The sequence below is a fragment of the Cinclus cinclus genome, chromosome 16 (genome assembly GCF_963662255.1).
Source record: "Cinclus cinclus chromosome 16, bCinCin1.1, whole genome shotgun sequence".
Lineage (NCBI taxonomy): Eukaryota > Metazoa > Chordata > Aves > Passeriformes > Cinclidae > Cinclus > Cinclus cinclus.
This window is the reverse complement of record NC_085061.1, coordinates 12,808,142-12,832,025: the sequence shown is the minus strand read 5'-3', so window position 1 is coordinate 12,832,025 and position 23,884 is coordinate 12,808,142. Positions and strand designations below refer to the sequence as shown.

At 53.1% G+C, this 23,884-nt stretch overlaps 1 protein-coding gene across 4 annotated transcripts; it reads left to right on the top strand.

Moving 5' to 3' along the window:
* Nucleotides 1–392: 392 nt before the first annotated feature.
* On the top strand, nt 393–23,884 carry PGAP6 (post-GPI attachment to proteins 6). Of its 4 annotated transcripts, none has more exons than XM_062503579.1 (13): nt 393–978; nt 11,083–11,260; nt 12,726–12,933; nt 13,045–13,145; nt 13,504–13,769; nt 14,907–15,226; nt 15,938–16,031; nt 16,607–16,730; nt 17,391–17,527; nt 19,369–19,547; nt 20,365–20,511; nt 20,901–21,017; nt 21,424–23,884. In XM_062503579.1, the coding sequence occupies exons 1-13, from the start codon at nt 738–740 to the stop codon at nt 21,718–21,720; spliced, it is 2,409 nt and encodes an 802-aa protein (XP_062359563.1). In that variant the 5' UTR covers nt 393–737; the 3' UTR covers nt 21,721–23,884. The 4 variants fall into 4 exon arrangements, with proteins under 4 accessions (XP_062359563.1, XP_062359562.1, XP_062359565.1 ...); XM_062503578.1 differs by having other exon boundaries at nt 13,012–13,145; XM_062503581.1 differs by having other exon boundaries at nt 933–978; nt 11,083–11,264; nt 13,012–13,145.

The window sequence follows — 23,884 nt, the reverse complement described above, 5'->3', positions numbered from 1 at the left end:
GGCACTTGTGACCCTCTGCCTGGTAGCAGAGTGAGAAGAGCCTGAGAACCTCCCTGTGCCGGGACATCTTTCTTTGCGCACCCAGCACACAGGGCTGTGCAGTGGTGTAAGACTTCTTCTGTCTCCTCCTAACAGCCCATTGCTGGGGTGTCACTGTGGAGTGGTCCTGGGGAGCTGCAAGGGGAGCAGATGGGGCTCAGCCCCAGATCCAGCAGTGTGGGACGGTGTCAGGGCACAAAAAGGAGCCCAGGAGTAGTGCTGCACCCTCCAGCCCTTATCGCATCCTGCAGCAGGGTGGCCGTGGTGGGGGGCTGATAAACGAAAGTGTGGGCTCTCCTCCAGCTGTGGGTGTGGTGGGAGACTGGACAACAGATAGTCCCAGGAGGCTACAAGCTGCCAAGTGCTGAGTAAGGGCTGGGAGGTCCTTAGTGAGAGGGGAAGGTTCAAGGAAGCCCCAGGGTGGCTCAAAAAGCCACCCAAGGTTGCCACAGGCTCCTTTGATCCTTGACACTGGCAAAGATGGACTGTTCCTCAATCCCATGGCCTCCAGGTGCTGTCAGTGAATGCACAGAGACAGGAGAAACTAATAACTGCAAAGAGAGAAGGAGACCCTTTAGGGTCTCTTCTGCAAAGCACCACAGGCTTCATGGTCCCATACACCCAGTGTTCCTGGGCACAGTGAGGAAGGGAGGAGAAAGCCAGCCAGGGCATCACTGGCCAGTCTGATCTACCTTTGTATGGAGCAGGTGTTGGAGCACGTTGCCTTCTTCCAGCCAGGAACATCACCCAGGCAGAGCTGTAGGCACAACTTCGGGGGATCTCATGGAGAGCCGGGATATGGTGGGGACTCAGGGCACACAGTTGTGCAAGGAGGTGTGAACTGGTGTGGAAAGCATTGGGAAGAGCCAGCATCAAATCCAGCATGGACCCGGACTCCTCCAAACCTAGCTACTAAAGGCCCTCATGGTCCCAAGCATGGTGAGGACATGAGACAAGGTGTAAGAGCGTTGTGGGGACAATGTATATGTGAGGGGCGAAGGTCGTTCCCAACTTGCTTTAGCCCCTGACTGCTCCCAAGCCGTGCTGTGACCTCAGGCAGGACATGCTGGGAGGCAGTGGGCAGTGTCCCGCCTCTGCAGCACTTTGCAGGGTCCTGCCTGGCCGGAGAGCTGCTGAGCTCATGCTGTCCCAGCCGTTTGTCCCTGCTGCCACAAGATGGGGACCTCAAGCCGTGGTGCTTTATCGGGGCCAGGCAGAGGGCCGAGGACTGGGAGAGGCAGGGCTGCTGGGCCAGGGCTTCCAGGCAGGCCCAGATCCCCACTGCTTTGGGGGCACTGGTGCCAGCTCGGAGGGGGTGCAGGACCCCTCCCCATCAGCCCGTGTGCCCCCGGTTCCCGGCTCACGGCACAGGGGCTCCCTTCACTGGGCATCCCTTGGTGGCCATGGCTTCGTGTGCCCCAGGACACAGCCTGCCCCATGGGACAGACACGCTGGCCACAGCCTGGCACTCCCTGAGCTGGCATCCCTGCCCAGCTGCCTGGGTGCCGCCAGCACCACAGCAGCCGTGCTCTGGAGCAGAGCAGGTCCAATATTTGCCCCAGTGCTGGCCCAGGTTGTTTTTGCAGCAGGCATTGATGCAGGTCCAATGCTGAGGAGAGTTGGAGGCAACCTCTGCCTTGCTACAGCAGCAGCAGCCTGAAACAGCCTCAGGTGACACTGAGGAGGTGGTTTTGGTCACAAAGCCCCCAATTCAGGCCATGGCAGCACTCAGGAAGACAAATCACACCAGGCAGCTTCAGTAGAAGAAAGAAGATTAATGTCTCCAGGTCATGCCTGTTTTGATGTCTCCACTCTCTGCAGGCCTTTCTCAGCTCTCATTTATTCTTGATGGACAAAGCACCCAGGGTTCAAAGATACCCCCAGAACAGCACAGTGTTCTGTTCCGTGGTGTCACCGAGGCAAGTGGCACCTCAGAGCTCCAAGTGGCACCTAAGAGGAGTTAAATGACATCAGGAAATGAGCTTGATGGTAATGACTTACCTCATCACAGGACTTTCACCAGTCTTCTAAGGGGCTGCAAACAGCATTTTCCAGATAGGTTGGACTCTAATCTTATTATGTTGGCTAGATAGTCATGTCCCTAGAGAGTGTGTCCTGGAAAGGGACACAGAAACAGGTACTTCTGGAGGAGGTCAGGTATCCTAGGGGAGTTTAACAGGAATTCCCCATGAATTTTCTATCTTCCCAGTAGCAAGGGGGATCTAGCAAACAAGCAGTGGGAAGATAGAGAATTAATTCCTCCCTGGAAGCTGATCTTAGGAGACCAGTTGAGAGATCCTCTTGCTGGAGTGAGGAGGGAAAACACTGTGTGTTTTACAAACTGTTCCTGTTTATACATCCTATATTGGAATTCAATATGGCAATAATGTAACCCGTGAGTGGTGCAGCCAATAGGTTTTCTGCTTCTTTGCTGAGTGTTTGAACAGCCCTCCCTTTCCTAAATGTCAGATTTTCCCTGCTGAAAAGATGTCCCTGATTTGTCTGGATGCTTTTGAATTTTGAGCCAGTGCTTGCAGCCCCTCCAACTCAGGCATATCTGAGAACTTAATAAGGGCATTCTCCACTACAACACAAGTTGTTGACGACAGAACAGTAAATAATAATGGTAAAAAAAGAACTGGAATCTGTCACAGAAGGAAAACAGACTCATCTGAAAGGATTCATTCTTGGCAATGACCATGACTATTACTCATCTCTTTCTTTGATTAAAAGTCCCACTGTTTGTTGTTTTTTACTTGAAGCTAACTGGTTTGTAGTTCCTTGGTTTCTTCCTTTTACCCTGCTAATGATAAGAGACACAATGGTCTCGTTTCTGTGATCCCATCCCCCTCCCTCTTTTCCCAGAGATATTGGGTGTTTGGAGGTGGCTTCCATCAGTTTTTGAGGTAAAGGATTTTTTTTTCCAGGCAAGCAGTCTGAAAATAAGGAATGATTCAAATATACTTTAATTCAAACTTTTTTGAATCCTCCCACCTCCTCCACTGGCTGTTTTGCCAGTGAAGGAAGGAAAAGTGGTAGAAGACAGAAAATGAGCATTGATTAGATTTTCACTACAAAGATGGAAATTGAATAGAAATGCAAAATCTTTCTTCCTGCTGGTTGCTCTGTCTTCCTACCATACAGCAGCCACCTGGGAGATCTGATTTTGCTTGGAGCTGAGATGATAGGCAATGCTCTGCTGGTGACATCAGTGCTTCCTCTCTCCCTGTGTTGTTTTTCTGTATTTTTCAGCAGCAGGAGATGCCATCTGGGGAGGGCACAGCTTTGGTTGTATTCCTCCAGCTCCCACACAAGCAGTAATAGCAGTTCCAGAGACTACCTTCCTGCCTGTTGCCTTCAGCATCTGTCTGTTAACCTCCTGCTGCTCATGAATTTGCTCTACCTTTTATAAACCTGCTGATCCTATTTGTTTCCAGAACCTCCTGCGGCAGTGAGTTCCAGAAGTTCATTCTCCCACCTGCTCCAAATAAAGTCCTTTTCATCCATTTTAAATCAATCTACCAGACTGATTGATGGCCTCTAACTCTCATCATGCACCAGGTCCACTTTCTCTTCAGGATTTTGTAGGTCTGGCATGTTTTGCTCCCCCTTCTCCAGAGAAAAATCCCAGCATCCCCAGAAACCCTTCATATTGCAGCTACCCCATTCCCTTGATCTCAGTTGCCCTGCTTAGGACTCTAATTCCATAATACTCTTACATCCTAAGATGTCCTAACAAGGGGTGATGGATAAAAACCAAGAGGTTTGATTTAGATTAGATATAAGGGAGAAGTTTTTCACAATGGAGGTGATAAAACATTGGCATAGATTACTAAGAGGTTGGGATGCCCCATCCCTGGAAACTTTCAAGATCAGGTTGGGTGGGGCTTTGAGCAACCTGACCTAGTGGAAGCCATCCCTGCCCATGGCAGGGGGGTGAAGGAGACAACCTTTAAAGGTCCCTTCCAACTCAAATTATTCTATGATTATAGGATTCTATGATTAGAGGCCAGGCTTGCACAGATGTGGGTGCACCAAACTGTTACACAACAGGCAGGAGATACTCTCTTATTTTGCAATCACAAACCCTTCCTGATGACATCACCATATTTTGTTGGCTTTTTTTTTTTTTCCTGCTGCACATCAAGGCTATAGTTTTGGCACACCATCAGTGAGGACTCCAGCATCTTTTTCCTGAGATGCAATATCCAGTTTAAGTTCAGCCTCCTCTGTTTTAGATCATATTTCCCTATCCAGGTCACCCTCTTTATCTACACCAAAAAGGATTGACCTTCCCTTTCTCCATTTGTGAGTAACACTGAGAGCTGCACATCGCGAAGTTCCACAGAGTACATCAAATATCCTTTCAGCAGTCTCCTGCCGTGATGGAGCATCATCTGACTTTTCTGTCAAAAGCTAAAACCATGCAACTCTAACAGCAGAGTTTTTGTCCCCAGTCCTGGGGTACAGTTTTTCATTATATCTTCCTTCCCCTGTCACAGTGACTTCAAGTCAAGCTGCTAGGTGGACACAATTGAATGAAGATCTAGCTGAAGATAGTTAAAACAGAGTTTTCCAGTCAGTGCCACTTTTTTACTCCTTGCACTAGGATCAAATAGAGATAGGGGAGCAGACTGTGCCAGGTCTGTGCTCTCCAGAGATTTTTGCAAATGGCCAGGAGGATCCCAGCTATGGATTTATGGAAAGCAATACAGCAAAATGTGCATTGCAGCTGCTCATCCAGAAAGCTTTTAGACATCCCTCAATAGCTAAGCAGCTCAGTGCCTTTATTAATAGTAGAAATGTATTTATCAAAATTCATGGGTCAGCACTGTTAAAGCTCCATAAATCCAATTTGCACAGGCCACCATTATTTACTTTTCCAGGTTGTTACCTCAAAGAGGGATACTTTCAGTATATAATCCAGACTTCTCCACTGGCCTGTTTGAAACAATGTACACTCTCCAGAACAGGGTCTTCCTCTTGCGTCTGACTTCCTGATGAAGGGCTGTGTGTTCAGGACTCACGGACCAAAGAGCAAGAAGCAGAAGCGGTCAGCCCTAACCATCACAGGACACCAACACCGCATTCAGAGTGTCACTGGCTCAGGCAGAACTCTGGCCCCAGCACAGCCATGGTCCCTCAGGCTTCAGCACAGACAGAACCCCCATGTGGTTTTCTGAATCCTGTGTATTCTGGGTGCCACAAAGGATGAGGCAGATGCCACTGCAGCTGTATCTTCTGTCCGCTCTTTGTGATCCACCTGCAGCACTGCCTGTGCAAGTGGAGGAACCTTCAGCTTCTCCAGCTCTGCAGTCAAAAGGAAACCCTCCCTGGCCCAAACTCACCCCTTCTGAGGCTGCAAGGCTGCTTAGCCAAGGGGAAAAGGAGCAGCCCAGACAGTCACTAAGCCAATGATGATATTTTCATGTCCCCATGTGTTTGGAGCAGCTGTCAGTCTGGAGGTGGCATGTTCTACAGCATCCATCCACACAGTTACAGTGAACACTGGAATGCTTTTCTTGGAAACAAGCAACTCCAAGGGACACAAGCTGTGAAAAAAAATAGATATTGTAACACATTCTGGATCTGACTCTGCCTTGTGTTAGATAAGCTTAATTTATGCTCAGGTATTTGACATTGAATGTCATTTTTTTCTCTCTCTTTTAAGTGGAAAATAACTAGAAACAGCTTTTCAAGAATGTAATTCATAAGGGCTGATTGGAGATGAGCTGATATCTTTAAAAGTGGAGTTAGAGGCTAAATTAATGTAGAATGGAGACAGAAAAGTTTATTTGTTTTCCTCTTAGAAGGAGAGCTCTGAAAGCCCAAGGATAGTATCACACAGGGGCAAACGAACACACAGTGAACAAACTGAAGCTTGGAATTTGCAGAATAGTCCTTTTCCATCCCTTGAGCTTTATGTGCTCAAGCTTCTAGGCTGACTTCAGGGAAGTCTTCTCTTAAATCAGATTAGGACATTGCCAGCTTTGAGCACACAGCCTACTCTGACTGTGATTTTGGTGATGTCAGAGTTCCTAGAAAATGACAGGCACTTCCCCAGGGGATTTCCTTCCCATGCCCCTGGAATTTATTACAAAGAGTAACATCTTGTGAGAGCAAGCAGTAAAGATTTTGAGCTCCAGAAGCAGAAACTCAATCTCCAGGGAGCTTGTGGTTGACTGTAAACAGATCTGAAGTCCTCAACTAACCTGACCTGTATAGGAGTGGTGGGATTTTTGCCTGAGCAAGGGCTCCAAGACTGTCCCCAGGCTGCATTATTTCTGCTGGAGAACACATCAGAGGTTATCCCCAGGAAAATGCAGGCAAAAGAAAATCCTTTACTCTTTTGAAATCAGCTGGAAAATCAGAGAATGAGTTGGCCATGCCTTTGAAAGCCACATTTCCCGTGAGTCCTGTGAACACGGCGGATAGGTGAGAGCAGAGAAAGCAATCGGGCTTTGCAGGAACGAGCATCAAATCACCCATCATCAGCTGAAGGGCTGAGGCTCTCCAGTGATTTCCCGTCCAAGCAGGGACACGGCGGGCTGGGCTGTCCGGTTTTCACATGACCGAAGCATGTGAATATTTGTGATTTCAGCTTAAGCTGATCTCCAGTTACCACCTTCCTCGGCCTGCACGGCGCTGGGAAGCACCGCCAGGAGCAGCACCGGCAGCACCCCGGGGCTCTCTGCCCCGTGCCCGGGATGCTCCCACTGGCGAGGCGCATCCCGAGGGCTCCCAGGATGGAGCGGAGCGAGGCGGGGCGGGGCGGGGCGGTGCTCTCGGGAGGTGGGAGCTCCGCGGGCAGCCCCGATTCGTCCCGCACGGTTCGTGGCTCCCGGTGCCGCGGGGGCGGGGCCGGGGCGGCGGAAGCGGCGGCGGCGGCGGCGCTGCGGGACGGCGGGGCCGGGGCACGGGCACGGGAACGGGCACGGCGGGCGGCCATGGCCGGGGCAGCCGGGCCGCCCCTGCCGCAGCTGCTGCTGCTGCTGCTGCAGCTCCTGGCGCTGCCCTCCGGCCGCGCCGACCGCACCGGCCCCGGTGAGTCCCGGCGGGGCGGGAGGGACGGATCGGCGGGACCGGGGCACGGCCGGCGGGGTCGCGGGGGGCAGAGGCGGCGCTGGGAAAGCGGAGGGAGATGTTGAGGGGAGCCCCGGGAGCTGCCCCGGGTCTCGCAGCTGCTGCCGGAGTGGATCTGCAGTGACTTTGGGGCGGCTTCGTTCTTTCCCGAGAGAGTCGGGGGCTCTTGAGCATCCCCGGGGAGCAGCGCTTGTGCCGGCACTGCAGAGCACTGAGAAGTCAGGACGCTCGCAGGGGGCTCTACTGTGTTTGCAGCCGTTGTTTTCCTTGGGTTTGCCTTGTTTTCAGGTTACTTTACTTCCAGCGCATGCAGCCGGATGGATGGAGCGGGGCTTTTTGGGAGTGCGGCGGGTCTGGGGTCCCGCGGGGCTTGTGCCCCCTCCTCCAGAGCTGCTGTGGCGGTGGACAGGTTTGGGGAGGTGAGGTTGTTCACCTGCTCGCCCCGTCCCGGAGGTCGGCTCGTTCTGCCCCTAGTTATCTTATTAATGATGGTTATCGCTTCCTCACAGCCCGCAGAGCGTGAGGTTCTCGGGGAGCCGCGGGTGAGATGGCCCCGTGCCCCAGGCCCACCCTGCTCTGGCATCCTGCTCGCTGGGTTCCCAGCCCTGGAGAGCTCCCCTGAGCCTCAGGTGTGGTGCTGGCTTCGTCCTGGCGCCGTCCGGCCGGCTGTGGGAATGCTTCGGTAGGGAATGCCTCGGTAGGGAATGCCTCGGTAGGGTTATATCTGGGCACTGGCCAAGATCAGCTGCTCCCCAGGGGAGCGAGGGGTCCTTGTTCTGCAATATTTGTAGGTCGATTTTAGATCCGGGATAAAGGAACAGGATTTCTGTTACATTGTAAGTGGGAAAACACCCTGCAACATAGCCCAGTCTTTTCTTGAGTCAGGTTCATCAACTCTGTAGCTTTAGACGGTGTCTGCTTTGAAATGAGGGCTTCATCCCTTTGATGGGACGCCCTGTGAAACCCACAGTCGAGGTATTATTTCCTAAAACTACCATGAGATCATCTTTGGACAAACAAACCCAAGCTGTAGCAGGTGACTCTTTACTCTGAAATTGAAATAATGTGTCTCCTCTGTGCATCAGGGATTCTACTGCTTTCTGTTCCTTGTCTGAAAACACTTCTGTTTTTCGCACAATACATTTGAAATCTGCTTATGCAAAATCTGTATGGAAGAGGATGGAAAACAGCATCCACTGGATGCGTCTCTTGCTCAGATTAAAGCTTGTTTCACATCATGGAACAGTCAAGTGGGACTTTCCAGGTGCTGCCATGCTGGCGTCGAGCAGACTGAATAGATGGGGATGGACACAAACAGAGCACAGCACATGCCAGAGAACTCTCTCTTGATGCAAATGGGCTGCCAGAGCACACGCTTGAGCTGCAGTGACCTGTCTTTCAGGCTTTTCTGTGCTGATGTTCCGTTTATCTGTGGTATTTCTTTGTCAGCCTGGGTGGAGAGTCACATACCAGGCTGCTGGTGCAGCTCTGGGTGCCCAGCACAGCCTGTGAGCAGGGGCTCAGCCCTTGTCGCCACCAGAAGCTGTTTGTCAGTGGACTTTGTCCACAGCCCCAGCTGGTGCTTACCTGGTGACAGGCAGTGTGTGGGCAGGGCAGGTCTGCCTGCTCTGCTAATGCTCTTGAGCTTGCTCCACATAATTGACCAGTCTTTAATAAAGAGCACTGCTGATTGCTGGAGTTTTTAGTTTTGTAGTTGTCCTGCCCTCTCCTCCCCCAAACCCACACGAAGGGAGCTTTGGCTTCGTGAGGACGTGCAGGATGGGTGGTGGCCGTGGCTGGCAGCTGGTGGGGTTGGGGCAGGTTCTAGGTTGTCTGATGGGACCTGTTGCATGGGGAAGAACCGGAGCTGCCCCAGCTTTAATCACACTTTGTGTCCCTGCATACCCTCATCCTGTGCCCAGATGTCTCCATGGACTGCCAGAAACAAATGTGCCAAGTGTGTGTGGAGTGTGCTGGGGGTACAGACACCACTGATGAAAGCCTGCCCCTTTCTGTAGCCCCCGTGTGGGAAATGTCCCTGGGCTTTCAGGGATCACAGCCAGCTCTTGTCCACGGTACCCACGCACTGCGCTGGCGTTCCAGCCAGGGAGCATTGGTTTGAAAAGCCCCTTTTATGGTCTCTGCTCCTTGCTGGCCTGGAGAGCAGTGTGACCCCAGCGCAGGGACTGCAGTGGGACAGCTCTGCCCAGGGGCTGTGGCCTGTCCTGCTCAAAGCTCACTTTTCCCTGTGCATGAAGATTCTGGAGCTCTGCTCCCTTCACCGGCCCCGTGGATGCGTGGCCAGGACAGCCGCTGCGGCAAGGTCAGGCACTCTTCCTCCAGGAGCAACTCCTCCAGCTGCCTCGTGTGGCTGGTATTTCTCGCTTTCCTGTTTCCTCCTTTCCCTGCTGGACTTGCAGGATGCCCGCAGGCTTTGGCTGGGGAAGTTGCCAAGGAGTTAAACCCATGATTACCGTTCCTGTCTCCTTGTGGTGCCGTGGGTGCAGGCCAGCGAGCGTCCTCCTTTGGGGCATGAATCGTAGTTCCTGCTAGGATTAGATTCCTCCCAGCAGGAAGTGTATCCCAGGGATCTGGTCCTGCCCGAGGATTGTTTTCCTCTTTCTTACCCACAGTTGGGTCCTCTGTGTTTCCAGCACGATCCTGTGCAGCTTTGAGGGAAGGCAAGTTAACTCACCCTCACTGCTATTCTATAATAGAAATGAGGAATCTGCCTCTGAAAGGTGCCACAGTTTCTCCCCACTCTGGGGATTCCACAGCAGGAAAGGAGCATCAGGAAGCACTCCACAGGCACGTGAAGACATAACCTTCTACCCTCTTGCTGAGTGTTACGAACCTTGGCTTTGGATGGCCTTGGCTCCGCTGTCTCTGTGCAGTTTATCCCTTTCTCAGCAGATGTAATGTTTTTTTTCCAGCCCCGAGCTGCAGTCTGGCTGGTTTAGGTAATGTGTAATTTTGCTGGGGGTCATCTTTAGGTGTATAGCTGGGCAGAGGGATGGAGGATCTAGTTCGTCCTGATGGCATTTTGACTGAGTAGCTGTTGTCCTCTTGCCTGTCCTTTCAGCCTACCCTGGGGCTGTTCTCACTATCCCAGCAGCCTTTCTTCCAGCTAGGGAAATTGTTAGGCTTTAGAAGATATGTCTGAAAGAGTTATATTTGCAGCACATGAATTTTCATAGTGTTGTGTGTCACAGGAAGATGGTACCTGTGTCCTGAGCTGAGTAAATGGCTAACCACGGAATGGTTTGGGTTGGAAGGGGCCTTTAAAGATCATCTCATGGGCAGGGACACCTTCCACCAGACCAGGTTGCTCCAAGCTCTCTCCAGCCTGGCCTTGGACACTTCCAGGGATGGGGCAGCCACAGTTTCTCTGAACAACCTGTGCCTCCTCACAGGGAAGAATTTCCTCCTAACATTCAATCTAAATCTCCCCTCCTTTAGTTTAAATTCATCCCCCCTGTCCTTTTGCTCTCTGCCCAGGTAAAACATCAGCCCATGTGCTCAGCAGAAGACAAGGGCACAGCTCTTAACATCATAAACTGCTGCTGGGCCACGGGGCACCCCTGTGCTGCCTACACCCATCTGTGCCCCAGGGCTTCCTGCTGCCTATTCCATCACCTTTCCTCTGCCATCAACCTTTCCTCCTGACTTTTTCCTCCTCCTTAGTGTCTCTGGTGATCTCTTATCTTCAAGACACGTTTCTCAGAGTGTAGTTTAGGCATCTGTTGATGCTCTGTTTCAGGGTGATGGTTTTATAGTAGGCATGTGGGTGGTTCTGGCTGGATCACCTCATGTCTAATGGGATTGGAATGAGAAATCAGGGACACAAAGTGCACTTTTCCAAGAATCATTAGGCCTCCTGTGTGCGTCTGTGGGTGGATAAGGCCCTGCAGCCTGCCCCCAACAGCTCCCCCACCAACTGCTATGTTCTCTCTCTTCCAGACTCCCTGTATGTCTCCGAGTACTTCTCCCAGAGTGCACAGAAGCTGTCCTTCTACAGCTGGTATGGGAATGCCAAACTCTTCCACTTCCACGTGCCAGAGGACACAGTGCTGCTACGCTGGCTCCTGCAGGCATCCCGGGGAAAAGGTCCCGAGTGCACCAGCATGGAGATCACTGTGTATGTATGTCCCCGTGCCAGGGCTTGTCCTTGTGGGCTTCTTGTCCCCTTGTCCTGGACACTCGTGGCTGGGGCTGGTTGGTTGTGGAGGCTGGGCTGTTCCTCAACTGTAGGAGCTGTAGTTTCTTCTTGTAGCAGGACTGAATCTGTGCTTAAACCTGTAGGAGTGTTTTGTGTTCATGTTGCCAGTGGATCTGGGGCTGCCTGTCAGGCGTGGTGTCCAAGAGACCCCTTAGGACATTGGAGAGAGCTTTGCAGATGTGAAGCAGATGCACAGATATGCTGCTGGGAGAACCTGCACACGGTCCCAAAGGATGTGGCAGGACCACAAGGGACTTGAGCAGACCCAAACTGGTTGGAGATGGGCAAACTGCCCAGTGCAGAAGAGCTGAGGAGATTTGAGGGCACTTTGTGGAGCAGAGATAGGAGAGGAATGTGGTGTTGAGTGGATGCAGGAGCATGAGAAGATTGCAAACTCAACGTCAGTAAAAGAAATGCTGCTTAAAACAGTACTTGTCTTGTTGAAGGATTTGAGGTCCAAAACTTGCCAGATTTTGAGCTTTATCTTTGGAGGACACCAAGCTTCCTCAGCAAGTTGTGTCCATGGAGTCACATGGGTCTCTGGCACCCATTCCACAGAGATCTGGGAGTGACTGAAGCTGCTTCCTTGTGCTTCTCTGGTCTGTCCTGGGGAGACTGGCACTCTTAATTGTTCCTGAGCAGCCTGGCACAGATGATCTTCCTGCTTTCTGCTTCCCAGAAAGGTTTCCAGTAGTCTGAGGACATGAGGGACAAGGCAGCAGCTAAACAATAATCCAAGAAGTGATGGCTAACCCAGATAAGTTCCAAGAGGTAATAGCATATCACCTGTCATGTCTACTTGCTGAACCTGTTGCAGTGCAGTCCAAAAGCAATCAAATTAAATGCCAAATTAACTTAATAAATATCCCCCATGTTCCTCAGCTGTGTGTTTCTGCTACTTCAAATGCTGAGCTTTTCTGGAAAGCAGAAGTGCTTCTGTACTGAAGTCTGTAATATGGGCCTTCCTTGGAAAGTCTCTTTTTTGTCTGTCTGTGTTCCTCAAAAGAAGAAATGGGAAGATGCAAATCTTAGCTAGAAAATTAAAGTTCTTTGTGGATGATTTTCCCTATATGGGGAATTTGCTGATGGTTATAAAGCACTCATCTGTGGGTGGGGCTTAGCCTTAGCAAGTGCTGGAAATTTGCTTCCAAGCTTGATGGAGCCATGTAAATCTTAATAAGCTGCCAAGTTAAACCAATCTCTAAATAAATCCCAGATAAGCTAATAGCAGCCAATCCTCACCAGACGAAAATGATGACTCCACTGGAAAATGTGGGGTTTTCCAGCCCGCTCCCTTTCCAATCCCAGGCCAGTTTGCATCCCAGTTTATCTTGCCGGTGTCTGTACATCCCTGAGTTTGGTCTCACTGTGGTCTCTCTCGAAGGCACTTTCGCCACGGAGCCCCGCCCGTCATTAACCCCCTGGGCACTCGCTTTCCTGCCAACGCCACCGTCCGTCCCTCCTACAACATCAGCATCACCCTGAGCAGTGCTGTGCAGAACACCACCTTCGTGAACATCACCACCCCCGCTGCCGGGGACTGGTTCATCGCTGCCCACCTGCCCGAGGCTGCGGGCAGGATCGAGGTGAAGGTGAGGGTCCTGCCCAGTGCCCTGCCCCGGGTGTCTCGTCACAACCACAGCTGACCCCTGTGCTCTCCCCTCCTGCAGGGTTTCTCCACTCCATGCCCCTATATGTTCCAGGCAGATATGTTTGTGCTCCGACTCACTGATATGCCTGTCCTGGAGCCTGGTGTCCCCATGCCACACACCGTTGTCTCGCCTGCTAAGCCACTGCATGTCAAGTGAGTGGGAGCAGCGGGTGGGCAACTGAGGGCATGGTGGGGTGGGATTTCCCACAAGAGCTGTTTAGGAGAAGCCAGAGTCGTTCCCACGTGAGGCTGGAGCTGGGGGCTGGAGCCTTTTGCTGAGCTCCCTGCAGCAGTGGTAGGGTCTGCACGGGGAGCACACCAGCATCCTTCTCTGACTCTTCCCAGGTGGTCATAGATTCAACTGCAGGAATTTTAGTTCTTCCAGATGTTTGCCTTGTGAAGGATTTTCACAGCACCAACCAGGGCAGTCTAGTTCTTGTCACAAAGCCCTAGGGACCTGGCTTGTGTTGAAAGTACAAGCTCTGCAAACTGCTGCTCCCTCTCCCTGCAGGGTCTTCGTTCCCAAACACGCTGCAGGGATGAGGTTCCAGCTGAGCAGGTGTGTCACCAGCGAGCAGAGAGCCTGCACTGTGCGGGTGCTGCTGGGCTCCATCACCCTGCCCCAGTCCTTCCAGAGGAGCCTCACCTGCACAGGAAGCATCAACTGCAGCCTGGCCCTGGACTCACCCCCCTGGGAGAAGTGGCTGCAGATCATGGTGGAGAGTCTCAGCACTGCCAATGCCAGTGTGTCAGTGGAGATGCTGGCTTCTTTCACAGGTGGGATTTCATGTTCTTTAGCCCTGGGGGAAGGACCAGAGGGAACTCTGTGTGTGTTCTGTCCCTCCTGGGTTTTTGGGTGCCTGGCTATGGTGGTCTATGCTCCCCATCATGCTGGTTGCCTCCTCTTGGACCACCCTAGTTTTTGCAAAAGTGCCAGAGAGGCTTTTGCTAGAGCTGCCTGTCTGGAAACACCTGAGAAGTTCAGTGTTATTTTTCTAAAGGTTGTCTGGGAAGCAGTGGCTGGCTTAAAATTTGGTGGGGAAAATAGTTTTCTGTGGTACACCAGACTGAGGCAGTGTTGACTACTAACTGGCCAAGCGCAGGCTGCAGGCAGGAAACCTCCTCACAGAGGTTTGCTTGGGGAAATGTCTGGAGTTGTTGTAAGGAAGTGTCACCATTTCCAATGACACCACATGGGTCAGGTGGTCACAAGGTCATTGTGACTGTGGCACATTTGCACCTATTACATGACTATAATCCCTGTTTGACTGCTGGAAGCTCACCAGCTAGGTACATTTTTAAAGATTTCTTCTGCTGGGAGTTCTGCCACCTCCTCTTCAAAGCAGAGCTTTATCTTGTGTGCTGGAAGACCTATCACTGGGAACAGAGGTGTTAGAGGGTAGCACAGGAGTCTCTGGGAGCAATGGACAGTCTTCAGCAGTGGGACTTCAAGTGTCCCACTCAGCTCCATCTGCCACAATGTGATGGCCTATGCCTGAAGCTCCACTGGGTTGGCTTTTCCCTCCTGCTCAGCTTTGTTTGCTCACATATGGGGAGCTGGGAGAGACTTTTGTGCAGCCTGTGGCTGTTGGACAGCTGAGTGCTGAGCTCTGCTGCTGGCAAGTGAGCACTCCCTGGGCACCTTGATGGTGCTGTGTTATCCCTTCTTCTGTTCCCCCTTCCCTGCAGCTCCGGGGTGCTTCCACCCACTGTATAACTGTCTGGCTCCCAGCATGTCCCAACTTGTGGATGCTCCTCCTGCAAAGATGGTGCCTCACAGACAGATGATGTAGGGCATGAACCACCTGAAACCCCCCAGTTTGTGCTATCCCTTAGAGCTCTGGATCTGCTGGGGTCCTGCCTAGGTGAAGTGCTAGACCTGGCTGTGCTGATTCCTTTCCTTTTTTGCTCTAGTTTGCAGACCAGGAAGCACCAGTTCCTTCCTTAACTTCATCAGCCTAAACCAGAGTCAGGCTGGTGCCAGACCAGGAGCAGCAGGCAGCCTTGCTGCAGCTGCAGGAGAGGCTCCACACAACGTGTCCAGCCAGAGGAGCTCCTGCCTGCAGAGCCAGCCCGTGGTGAGGGAGGACCTGGATGTGGTGTCCGTGCGCTACCGGCTCTTGAACGGCCCCAGCGTGCCCGTGAGCTCCCTGTCCCCCATCCTGCTCCTGCTCAACCTGAACACGGGCACGGACAGCGGGGGATCCCTCGTGGTCAATCTGCTGCTCAACAAGGTGTGCAGGCTGCTTGATGGGATTGTGTCCCCTTGGCAGGGCTTGTCCCTGCTCCTGGGCTGCAAGCTCCACAGGTTGTAGGTACCAGTGGGACTATTTCTCTTTCTGTTGTTACAAAATACTCTGAGCCTTTTTTAGCTGCTTCCAGCATGTCCCACCTGCCAGCCCTAATTCAAATGCCACAGCCTGCGGCGTGTGGCGGCAGTGACGCAGAGGAGACTAAATGGAAAGCAGCTGCAATGCCATCTTCTCCATGGGACCCTGGCACCTTGCCACCAGGAGAGGAGGCTGAGCAGGGGAGCCCAGGGATGTTCCTGTCCAAGTCACTGATTCCCAGGCTCCTTCAGTGATACCCTACCACCTCCACCGCCTAAATCAGCCCCCCAAAATTCCATGAAACTTCCTGGGGACTGGACCAAGGCTCAGCCCTGATGTTCTGAATAGTGTCTCCCCTGTGCTGGTGCTGAAATGGGGTGTGGGTATCCCAGCTTTGGGGCAGTTCCCCTGGCAGGGTCCCCCATGAGGGTCTCTTGCCTCTCAGCCATGACACAACACGGTGGTAGCACAAGGTCCAGTGAGACAGAAAACCTTCTAAATTGATGGGTGACTTGACCTGAAGGATTTATTGTCCCATGCACACTGTGGTAAAGGAAGGGTGCAGGGGGATGGCATGGGAGCACTCTAACGTGGGACACTGCTCTGTTTGCACAGACATCTGTGACCCTGGCCAATGCCACCGTGGCAGCCTGTGTGAGTGCTGCTTCACCAGTGCTGTCCCTCAATGCCACACGGAACTGCGGCACAGGTAGGAGATATGCTGGCCACCAGCTCAGCTGTGTCATCTCAGGGCTCTGCTTTTAGACCTGGCGAGCTGTTAACTGACTCAGGACTTCATGGTGTGTCCCAGAGAAACTGATTTTTGCACAAACCCTCATGAGGTCTTTGTGCTGGCAGATTCCCAGGGTGCTGGGGTGCAGGTGGTGTTTTTGGCACCACAAGACAGCCTCCACCAAAGGAAGGTCTGGCTACCAGCTGAGGCTCTTCCAGCCTTTTTGGCAGGAGGTTTGGGAATGGTGAAGGTACTGCTGGTGTGCAAAGCAGCTAAGCTGTGCACTGGAGGACCAGCCAAGACAACAGGCTGTTCCAGGTGCCCTGTGCTGCCCTGATATGTACCAGAAGCTGAGATGAAAGTAAAAACTGAGATCTCAAGAAAAAGGTTCTTGAGAGCAGGGATCCTCTCCATACCCCTGGTGCCTCCTGAGCATGGGAGCAGGGAGCCATAGGAGGCAGCTGATTGCTGTGTGGTCAGTCTCAGCCTGGGATTGCTGTGGGCCCTTTTCCTCAAGCCCTGGCACATTACAGCACCCTCTTTTCTCTCAGCTTTTTCCCAGGGCTACCCTCTGAGTGTGAACACATCCTCTGCAGAAGCAATGCTGATTGTCCTGTACCCACAGACAGATGACTGGTTCTTGTCCCTGCAGCTCCTCTGCCCCAAGGGACAGGGGTGAGTCTGGATCTCATCCCGCTACATCCCACTGCCCTTGGCTTGTGTGAGCAAACCTGACCCCCTATCTTGCTGTCTGGGCTGTGGGCTCCTCTCACCTGGTGCCAGTTGAACTGGGGCTGCAGAGGGACAAGGATCTGGGTGGCCCTGCTCACTTGCTCCCTTGTGAGCACCCAAGCAGCTTGTTAGATGCTGAGCTGGCACAGCTCACATAGACTGCAGATGGCAGAGCCTGCCTAGCTGAGATTCCCCTTCCCCAGGTGGATTCAGAGTTGATAAACTGGGAAATAATTGCGGCTGTCACCCTTCTGGGAAGTCTCTAAGGTGCAGGCAGCTGTGCCTGAATTCCTGCACTTTGCCTTCCTGCTGATTTCTTGTGTAAGGAGCCAAGTGCATGATGCAAAACAGCACTGGTGACACTGCTCCTGAGGACAGTCGTGGGCACTGGGGTCTGCCATGGGGAGAGCTGACACCCACCTGGATGTCAGTTTGGCAGCCCAAGTGGTGAGGAAGCAGGCTCTGCTCCTGGCTCTTAGGGGGGAAGGAGCAGATCCCAAAACACCAGGGAGCTTGCACAGAGGAGCGTGGCCTGACCGTCGGGAGCAGAGCACAGGGCTGTCCCAAGGCCTGTGGCACCAAGGGGACGTGCTGTCCTTGCAGGGAATGCAGCAGTGCCGAAGCCAAAGTGACGGTGTTCGCGTACCTCACCCCCTGCTTCAACGACTGCGGCCCCTACGGGCAGTGCAGCCTCCTGCGCAGGCACGGCTACCTCTATGCTGGCTGCAGCTGCAAGGCTGGTAAGTGCCTTTTCTTGGGAGGCTTTGCCATCCTCCCCGAGGGGACAACACAGTTTAAAATGGTGGTGTTTGAGTGGGGGAGCCTGGGGTCTGCTGTGGCCGGCAGTGTCACAGCGCCTGGGGAAGTAAAGTTCTGGGAAGCCCAGGGCTGATGGGGAATTGGGATGAGGAGACAGCTTGGAGTCCCCCAGGGCTTGGAGAAATGCTTCTGAGCATCCCCAGAGAGATCAGGGTGCCTGAAAATGCCTGTGTCAGAGCCTGTGCCTGTCAGGGAGGTTTGCTGCGTAGGTTCCTGGTATGGAATGCGATGAGGCTGGGCTGCGGTCCCTATGTGTATCCTGCCAAGAGTCTTAGACTCAGAGGTGCCCCTGGAGGAGGAATATCTGTGTCAGCTCCTAATTATCTTAATGGCCTGGGAAGCTTGTGGTGTAGGGAAGATGAGCTCTGCTGTGCTTGGGTGGGTCTGTGCACCTGTTCTCAGCAGAAGGACAAGGCAAACTTTGGTTCCCTGCTGCAGTGCTGATGATGGGTGAAGAGTGAGATGAGAGCTGCATCCTAGTTCCCCCGAGGGCTGCCAGGGTCTGGGAAGCACTGAGCACCTTAAGGCAGATGGGGAATCAGGCTGAGGACAGCTTTCTGCTGAATCACTCTGAGCAAAATGCCCCATCTGCATATTCATGACCAGGTAGAGTAGGTTCCCTGGGCTCTGCCTGGCAGGGAGCCAGCACACGGGGCAGAGCTGCTGCTGTGGGTTCCAGTGGCTCTGGAATGCCATGGATGCTACAGTTAACTCTGCTTCTTGACCATGGAGTGCCTGCACATAGCCCTGCTGCCCCGTGGCTGACCTCCTTTTTTCAAAAGGAGGGCAAGGGCATCCTAATCTGTAATTAAAATGATTTAAATAATTTTTAAAAAGAAGAGGCAGATTTATGTTCATAGAGATTGCCTCAGTTCAGTCTTTGGTATTTAGTCAGGGGGTGAGAGTTGTGTTTTTGTGTCAGGCACTGTCCATCAGGAAATTTTCACTCCCAGTCTCCTGTACAGCCCTGGGTGTTACCATGGGCTGAGGCAGTGGGTCTGTTCAGTCTGTGGAGGAGGAGCTGGAGTGGGACCAATCACACTTTCTGCTGCCCACGGAGGTTACAGGGACTCTGGAGCCAGCTATTCAGGCTGAGCACAGGGAAAGGGCAAGAGGCCACAGACATTGGCTGCAGCAGGGAAATTTTCATCCAAATTGAAGAAGACACATTTTTTCTCCCCTTCAGAGCTGTTGAAGATCTCCAAGATCTTCAGATCTCCATCCTTGGAGATCTTCAAAAGTCAGCTGGGGAAGGTCCAGAGCAGCCTGACCTGGTTTTGGGTCTGCCCTGCTGTGACAGCTGGTAGGAGAGGAGCCCAGTGGCTTCCTCAGTGCTCGGGATCATTTTCCACCTGATTCCTGGGATCTGTGGGGGTCTTGCACCCAACTTACACCATCACGTGAAGCATCTGAACCTTGAGTGCTCAACGTTCCACCAGCAAGTAGCATGTGTGTTGAGTTACTGCAGGGATGGAAAGTGTCAGTCTGGATGTAGGATGGTCTCTGCTACCTGGGGACAACTTGGGGAATATCCTCAGGGCAGCCAGGCAGCTCTGCTGGGGTTCCCCAGCTTCCCACAGCAGAGTGTGTGAGGAGTAATGAGACCAGCCTGAGTGCAGAAGCATGATAAGCTGATGGAGAAGAGGCTCAGGGACAATCTGGGTGGGGAATTGCTCCTTCTCAGCCATCCCAGGCTCCTGCTGCTTGCTGTGGGAGGACAAGGCAGGGCTTTTGAGATCCACAGGGGCCTCTCTGTCCACAGGTTGGGGCGGCTGGAGCTGCACAGATGACACCAAGGCCCAGACCGTGGGCACACAGAACTTGGCCACGCTCCTGCTCACCCTGAGCAACCTCATGTTCCTGCCGGCCATTGCAGTCGCTGTCTATCGCTTCTACCTGGTGGAGGCCTCTGTCTACACCTACACCATGTTCTTCTCCACGGTAGGGACTGCCTTGTGTCTCCTGGCACCTCCCCCTGAGCTCTGGGAATGCTGCACCAGAGTGAAGTCCTTGATGGAGCAGCCCATCCTGGAGCTCCACAAGGAGCTTCTGGGATCACTGGATAAACACTTCCATGGGCACTTTGTAGTATCCAAGAATGTTAAGAAGGTTGGAATGGACCTTAAAAATCACCTAGTTCCATAGACAGGGACACCCCTACTAGACCCCCACCCCCACTAAGGTCGCTCAAGGCCTTATCCAACCTGACTTTGAATACTTCCAGAGTTGGAGCATCAACAGCCTCCCTGGGGAACCTGTTTCAGTGTCTCACTATGCTCATATTAAAAGATTTCTCCCAAATATCTGACCTAAATTTCCTCTCTTTCAATTTGTATCCATTAGTCCTTGTCCCATCACTCCAGTTCCTAAGAAGAACCCCTCTCCAGCTCCCCTGTAGCCCCTTCAGATGCTGGAAGGTGCTATGAGTTCTCCATGCAACCTTCTCTTCTCCAGGCTGAACAGCCCCAACTTTCTCAGCCTGTCTTCACAGAGCAGGTGCTTCAGTCCCCTTATCAACTCCATCCCTCCTCTGGACTCACTCCAGCACTAGGTCCTGCCCTTTCAGGGCTGCTGGGATGGTGCAGGGTGCCTGCACTCACCTGCTTTCAAAAAGGCCACAGTGGTGTGGTGGAGCTTCCTGGAGCCACTGCAGGAGGGATCCTGCCTGTGGGCTGAGCCTTCTCCTGCCTCCCCTTCCCAGAGAGCCACGTGGTGCTGCTGGGTTCATGCTGACCTTTGCTCTTGTCCCTGGCCACAGTTCTACCATGCGTGTGACCAGCCAGGTGTGGCTGTGATGTGCATCATGGACTATGACACCCTGCAGTACTGCGACTTCCTGGGCTCCGTGGTGGCCATCTGGGTCACCATCCTGTGCATGGCCCGCCTGAAGAAGATCCTGAAATACGTGAGTGGCAGGTGTCCCCACATGGCCCAGCCAGACCCGAGCCAGCCCAGCCACGAGTGGCCACGCTGAGTCCCCTCACCACTGTATTTTAATGGCACAGCTGGGTGATAGAGCCTGTTTGTCACCCAGTGCCACCCTGGGTTGTTTTGTCCCAGCAGTTTGGCTGGTGAGCCTGCATGCTTGTAGAGGCTGGGCCTGAAGATTTCCCCTGAGATTTGGGGTAAAGGTTCATAGGTTCTGTGGTTTCTCCTTCTTGAAGGTGTTTTTCTTGACTCTTATATGGATGCAGAGCTGGGTAGCCAGAAGAGGTTCTCCTTGCCTCTGGCATGTCTGGCTGTACTCTCTCAACAGATGAGCTCCCAACAGTAATGGTGGTGTCTCTTTTCCAGGTCCTTTTTGTCTTGGGGACCCTGTTAATTGCCATGTCCCTGCAGCTGGACCGCAGGGGGGTGTGGAACATGATGGGTCCCTGCCTCTTCGCCCTCTTCATCATGGTTACAGCGTGGGTAAGTGAGGGCAGTCATGCAGGGACATCAGCCCATCCACAGGCATGGCTTGAAACCCCGGAACACCCAGGTGGAGGGGGCAGGGCAAGGGATTCACCTTCCAGCCCTGCAGTAGCTGAAAAATCCCTTGGTTCTGGGTCTCAGTCTTGGAGCTGCAGTGCTGTCCCAAAACACAGGCTGTGGCTTGGCCCTGGGCAGGAGCTGTAACATCTGAGCTGGGCTGTGGTGCCACAGCTCTTGAGGGGCTTTTGCACAGCAGAGATGGGTCCAAGTCCAAGCAGCAGTGGGGGCTGAATTCCTCAGGGACAGCAAGCACCCGGCGGCGGGGGAGGGGGGAGCTTGGCAGATGCTCTGGGAGCCAGAGCCTCTGCTTGGCTGCTTAACCCCGTGTGCTCTGATCCCCCAGGTTCACCACGGAGCAAAGCGCAGGCACTGCTACCCCTCCTCGTGGAAGCGCTGGGTTTTCTACCTCCTCCCAGGGATCACCTTGGCTTTCATTGCCATCTCAGTGTACGCTTTCATGGAAACCAATGAGAACTATTACTACACCCACAGCATCTGGCACGTGCTGGTGGCTTGCAGCGTCGCTTTCTTGCTCCCTCCTCGGGACAAGCACAAGAAGCCCTGGGCCTGGCCCCAGAAGCTCACTTGTCGCTATCAGATCTGCCAGAATGACCGTGAGGAGCTCTACGCTGTGACCTGACCTGTCCTGGTCGCAGGGGTGGAGGGATGGGGAAGCTGCTCTTGGCCGTGGATGCTCCTCACACAGGGTCAGTCCTCTCGTGTGCTCTTTCCCTGGACAGGAGGGCACAGCCTGGACTGGGTTTAAAGATGAAGATGGTCTGGGTTGGTCTTGTGGAGGCAAGTTTATGGCCACCTCTGCTTTTCTGCTGGGGTGGGGCAGGCTCTTCATGGTTCAAGATCAAGGAATTGCTTGACCCCATCTCCCCATAGCCCTGGGGGAAATCGCCAACCCTTCTTTCCCCACTGCTGCATCCATGAGGCTTTGGGCTTAGCCCACACTGAGCTGGAGCCAAGGCTTTGGCTGCTGAGCTCTTCTCTGCACCCTGTCCTGGTAGAGGATGTGGGACACGGACCTCCCGTGCCATCCTGCAATCAGCACTTGAACCTAAGAGAAGAACACATTTATTCTGTTCTGGGTAGCAAATGCTGCCAAGTGCCCTTGGTGCTGATGGGGAGGGAGGAAGCTGATCCCAACACATTCTGGGCCCTTGGCTGCCATCTCCTTGAGGGTCTGGAACCTCTCTCCTTCTAAAACAGGTGCTGCTGCCCTTACCTGGTCCTGATTCTGTGGGGAACAAATGAGGCTAGGACTTGGGCCCTGGATTCAGGATAAGACCTGGCAGGAATGTGAAAAAACCCATGTGGGGGCATGCAGGAGGCAGCAGCAGCATCTCAGCCAGAGCTATGAAAACCACAGCAGTGCAGGGTTTAGTCTGAGTTTAACTTCAGCTCTGGAAGGAGCCAGGCTGATTGTGTTCAGGGATTCACTGTTTTCCTCCTTTTGGGGGGTTTGGCACGGGCAGGGCTGTCTCTGGGGCAGCACAGGTGGTTCAGGATGGTGCCTGAGCTGCTCCTCCAGTTTGCTGTGCCTCGGAGCCTGGATGTGCTGCAGGGTCTTGAGGCCACAACAGTGTCCCAAGCCCAGCCAGGAGCTCCCCAGGTGGCCAAGGTCTCCTTTGCAGTGTGTCTCACCTTAGCCTTACTCTAGAGCACACAGAAAGCAAGGGCAGAACTTAGCAACCAGGGAAGTTGTCTTTGCCCATCCTTCTACAGATAAGGGCTCAACTACATCGTTCCAGCTGTGGCAGCCTGGTGTGTGCTGCTGGGAGCCCCTCCTCATGTGGCTTTGGGGAGGAAAGAGCTTTTAATGAAGGATTTGCCTCCTCTGGGTTCTTTCTTTGCTTTGAAGAGCACCCAGCTCAGCTCTGCACTTTATCCGTCTGCCTCCCCTTCCTCTGCAAAGTCCCCCTTTTTTAAGCAGGCATAGGACAAGTGAAGGGCACTTGTCCACACCCAGCAGTGTCATCCCCCACTCACCTGTGTCCCCTGCATTTCCTTGTGCTGCTGCCATCCAGGACAGCACAGTGGGAAGGGGGACATGGGGCCCTCAGGGCCTCCTCTGACTTTTTACCACTTTTAGGCACTTTTTTCCCCCTGTCTTGGTTTGCACAGCAGTGCTGAGGCCCCAGCACTGTGGCAGGTGACCGCTGCTCCTTCACAGCTGTACCGTCCATGCCAGGCCACCAGTGGGACCTGGGTGCAACCAGACTGGTCTGGGTGCTGCCAGCATGATCCAGGTGTCACCAGTGGGACCTGACTGCTGCCGGTATGACTTGGGTACCACTAGTGTGACCTGGGTACTGCCAAGGTGACCTGAGTGCTTCCAGTGTGGCCCAGGTGCCACCAGTGTGACTTGATTGCTGCCAATGTGACCTGGGTGCCACCAGTGTGACCTGATGCCACTGATATGGCTGGGTTTTGCTGGTTATCATAGAAAGCAATAATTCCTCATTGGGCCTTTCCCTTCAGGGATTTCCATGCTGGAAGCAGAAGCTTTGGGGCAAGAAATCCCACTGACGTGATTGTTTGTTTATTTTATGTTTGATTGTTAATTTTTGCTTTTCTCCCTCCCTGCCTACCTGGCCTTGGTGCCTCCAGGAGAGAGGGTTAATTATTTTGGGTAAAATCTGAGCGAATTCCTGTGTCTGGGGGGAAAAAAAAAAAAGTTTGTTGGTTTTTTTTTGTTGTTTTTTTTTTTCTGTTAATACCTCTGATTATTTTATACGGTAAATTTTAAAGCTTATGGTTTTATAATTTAATAAAGGTGATGGTATTTGCGGGCA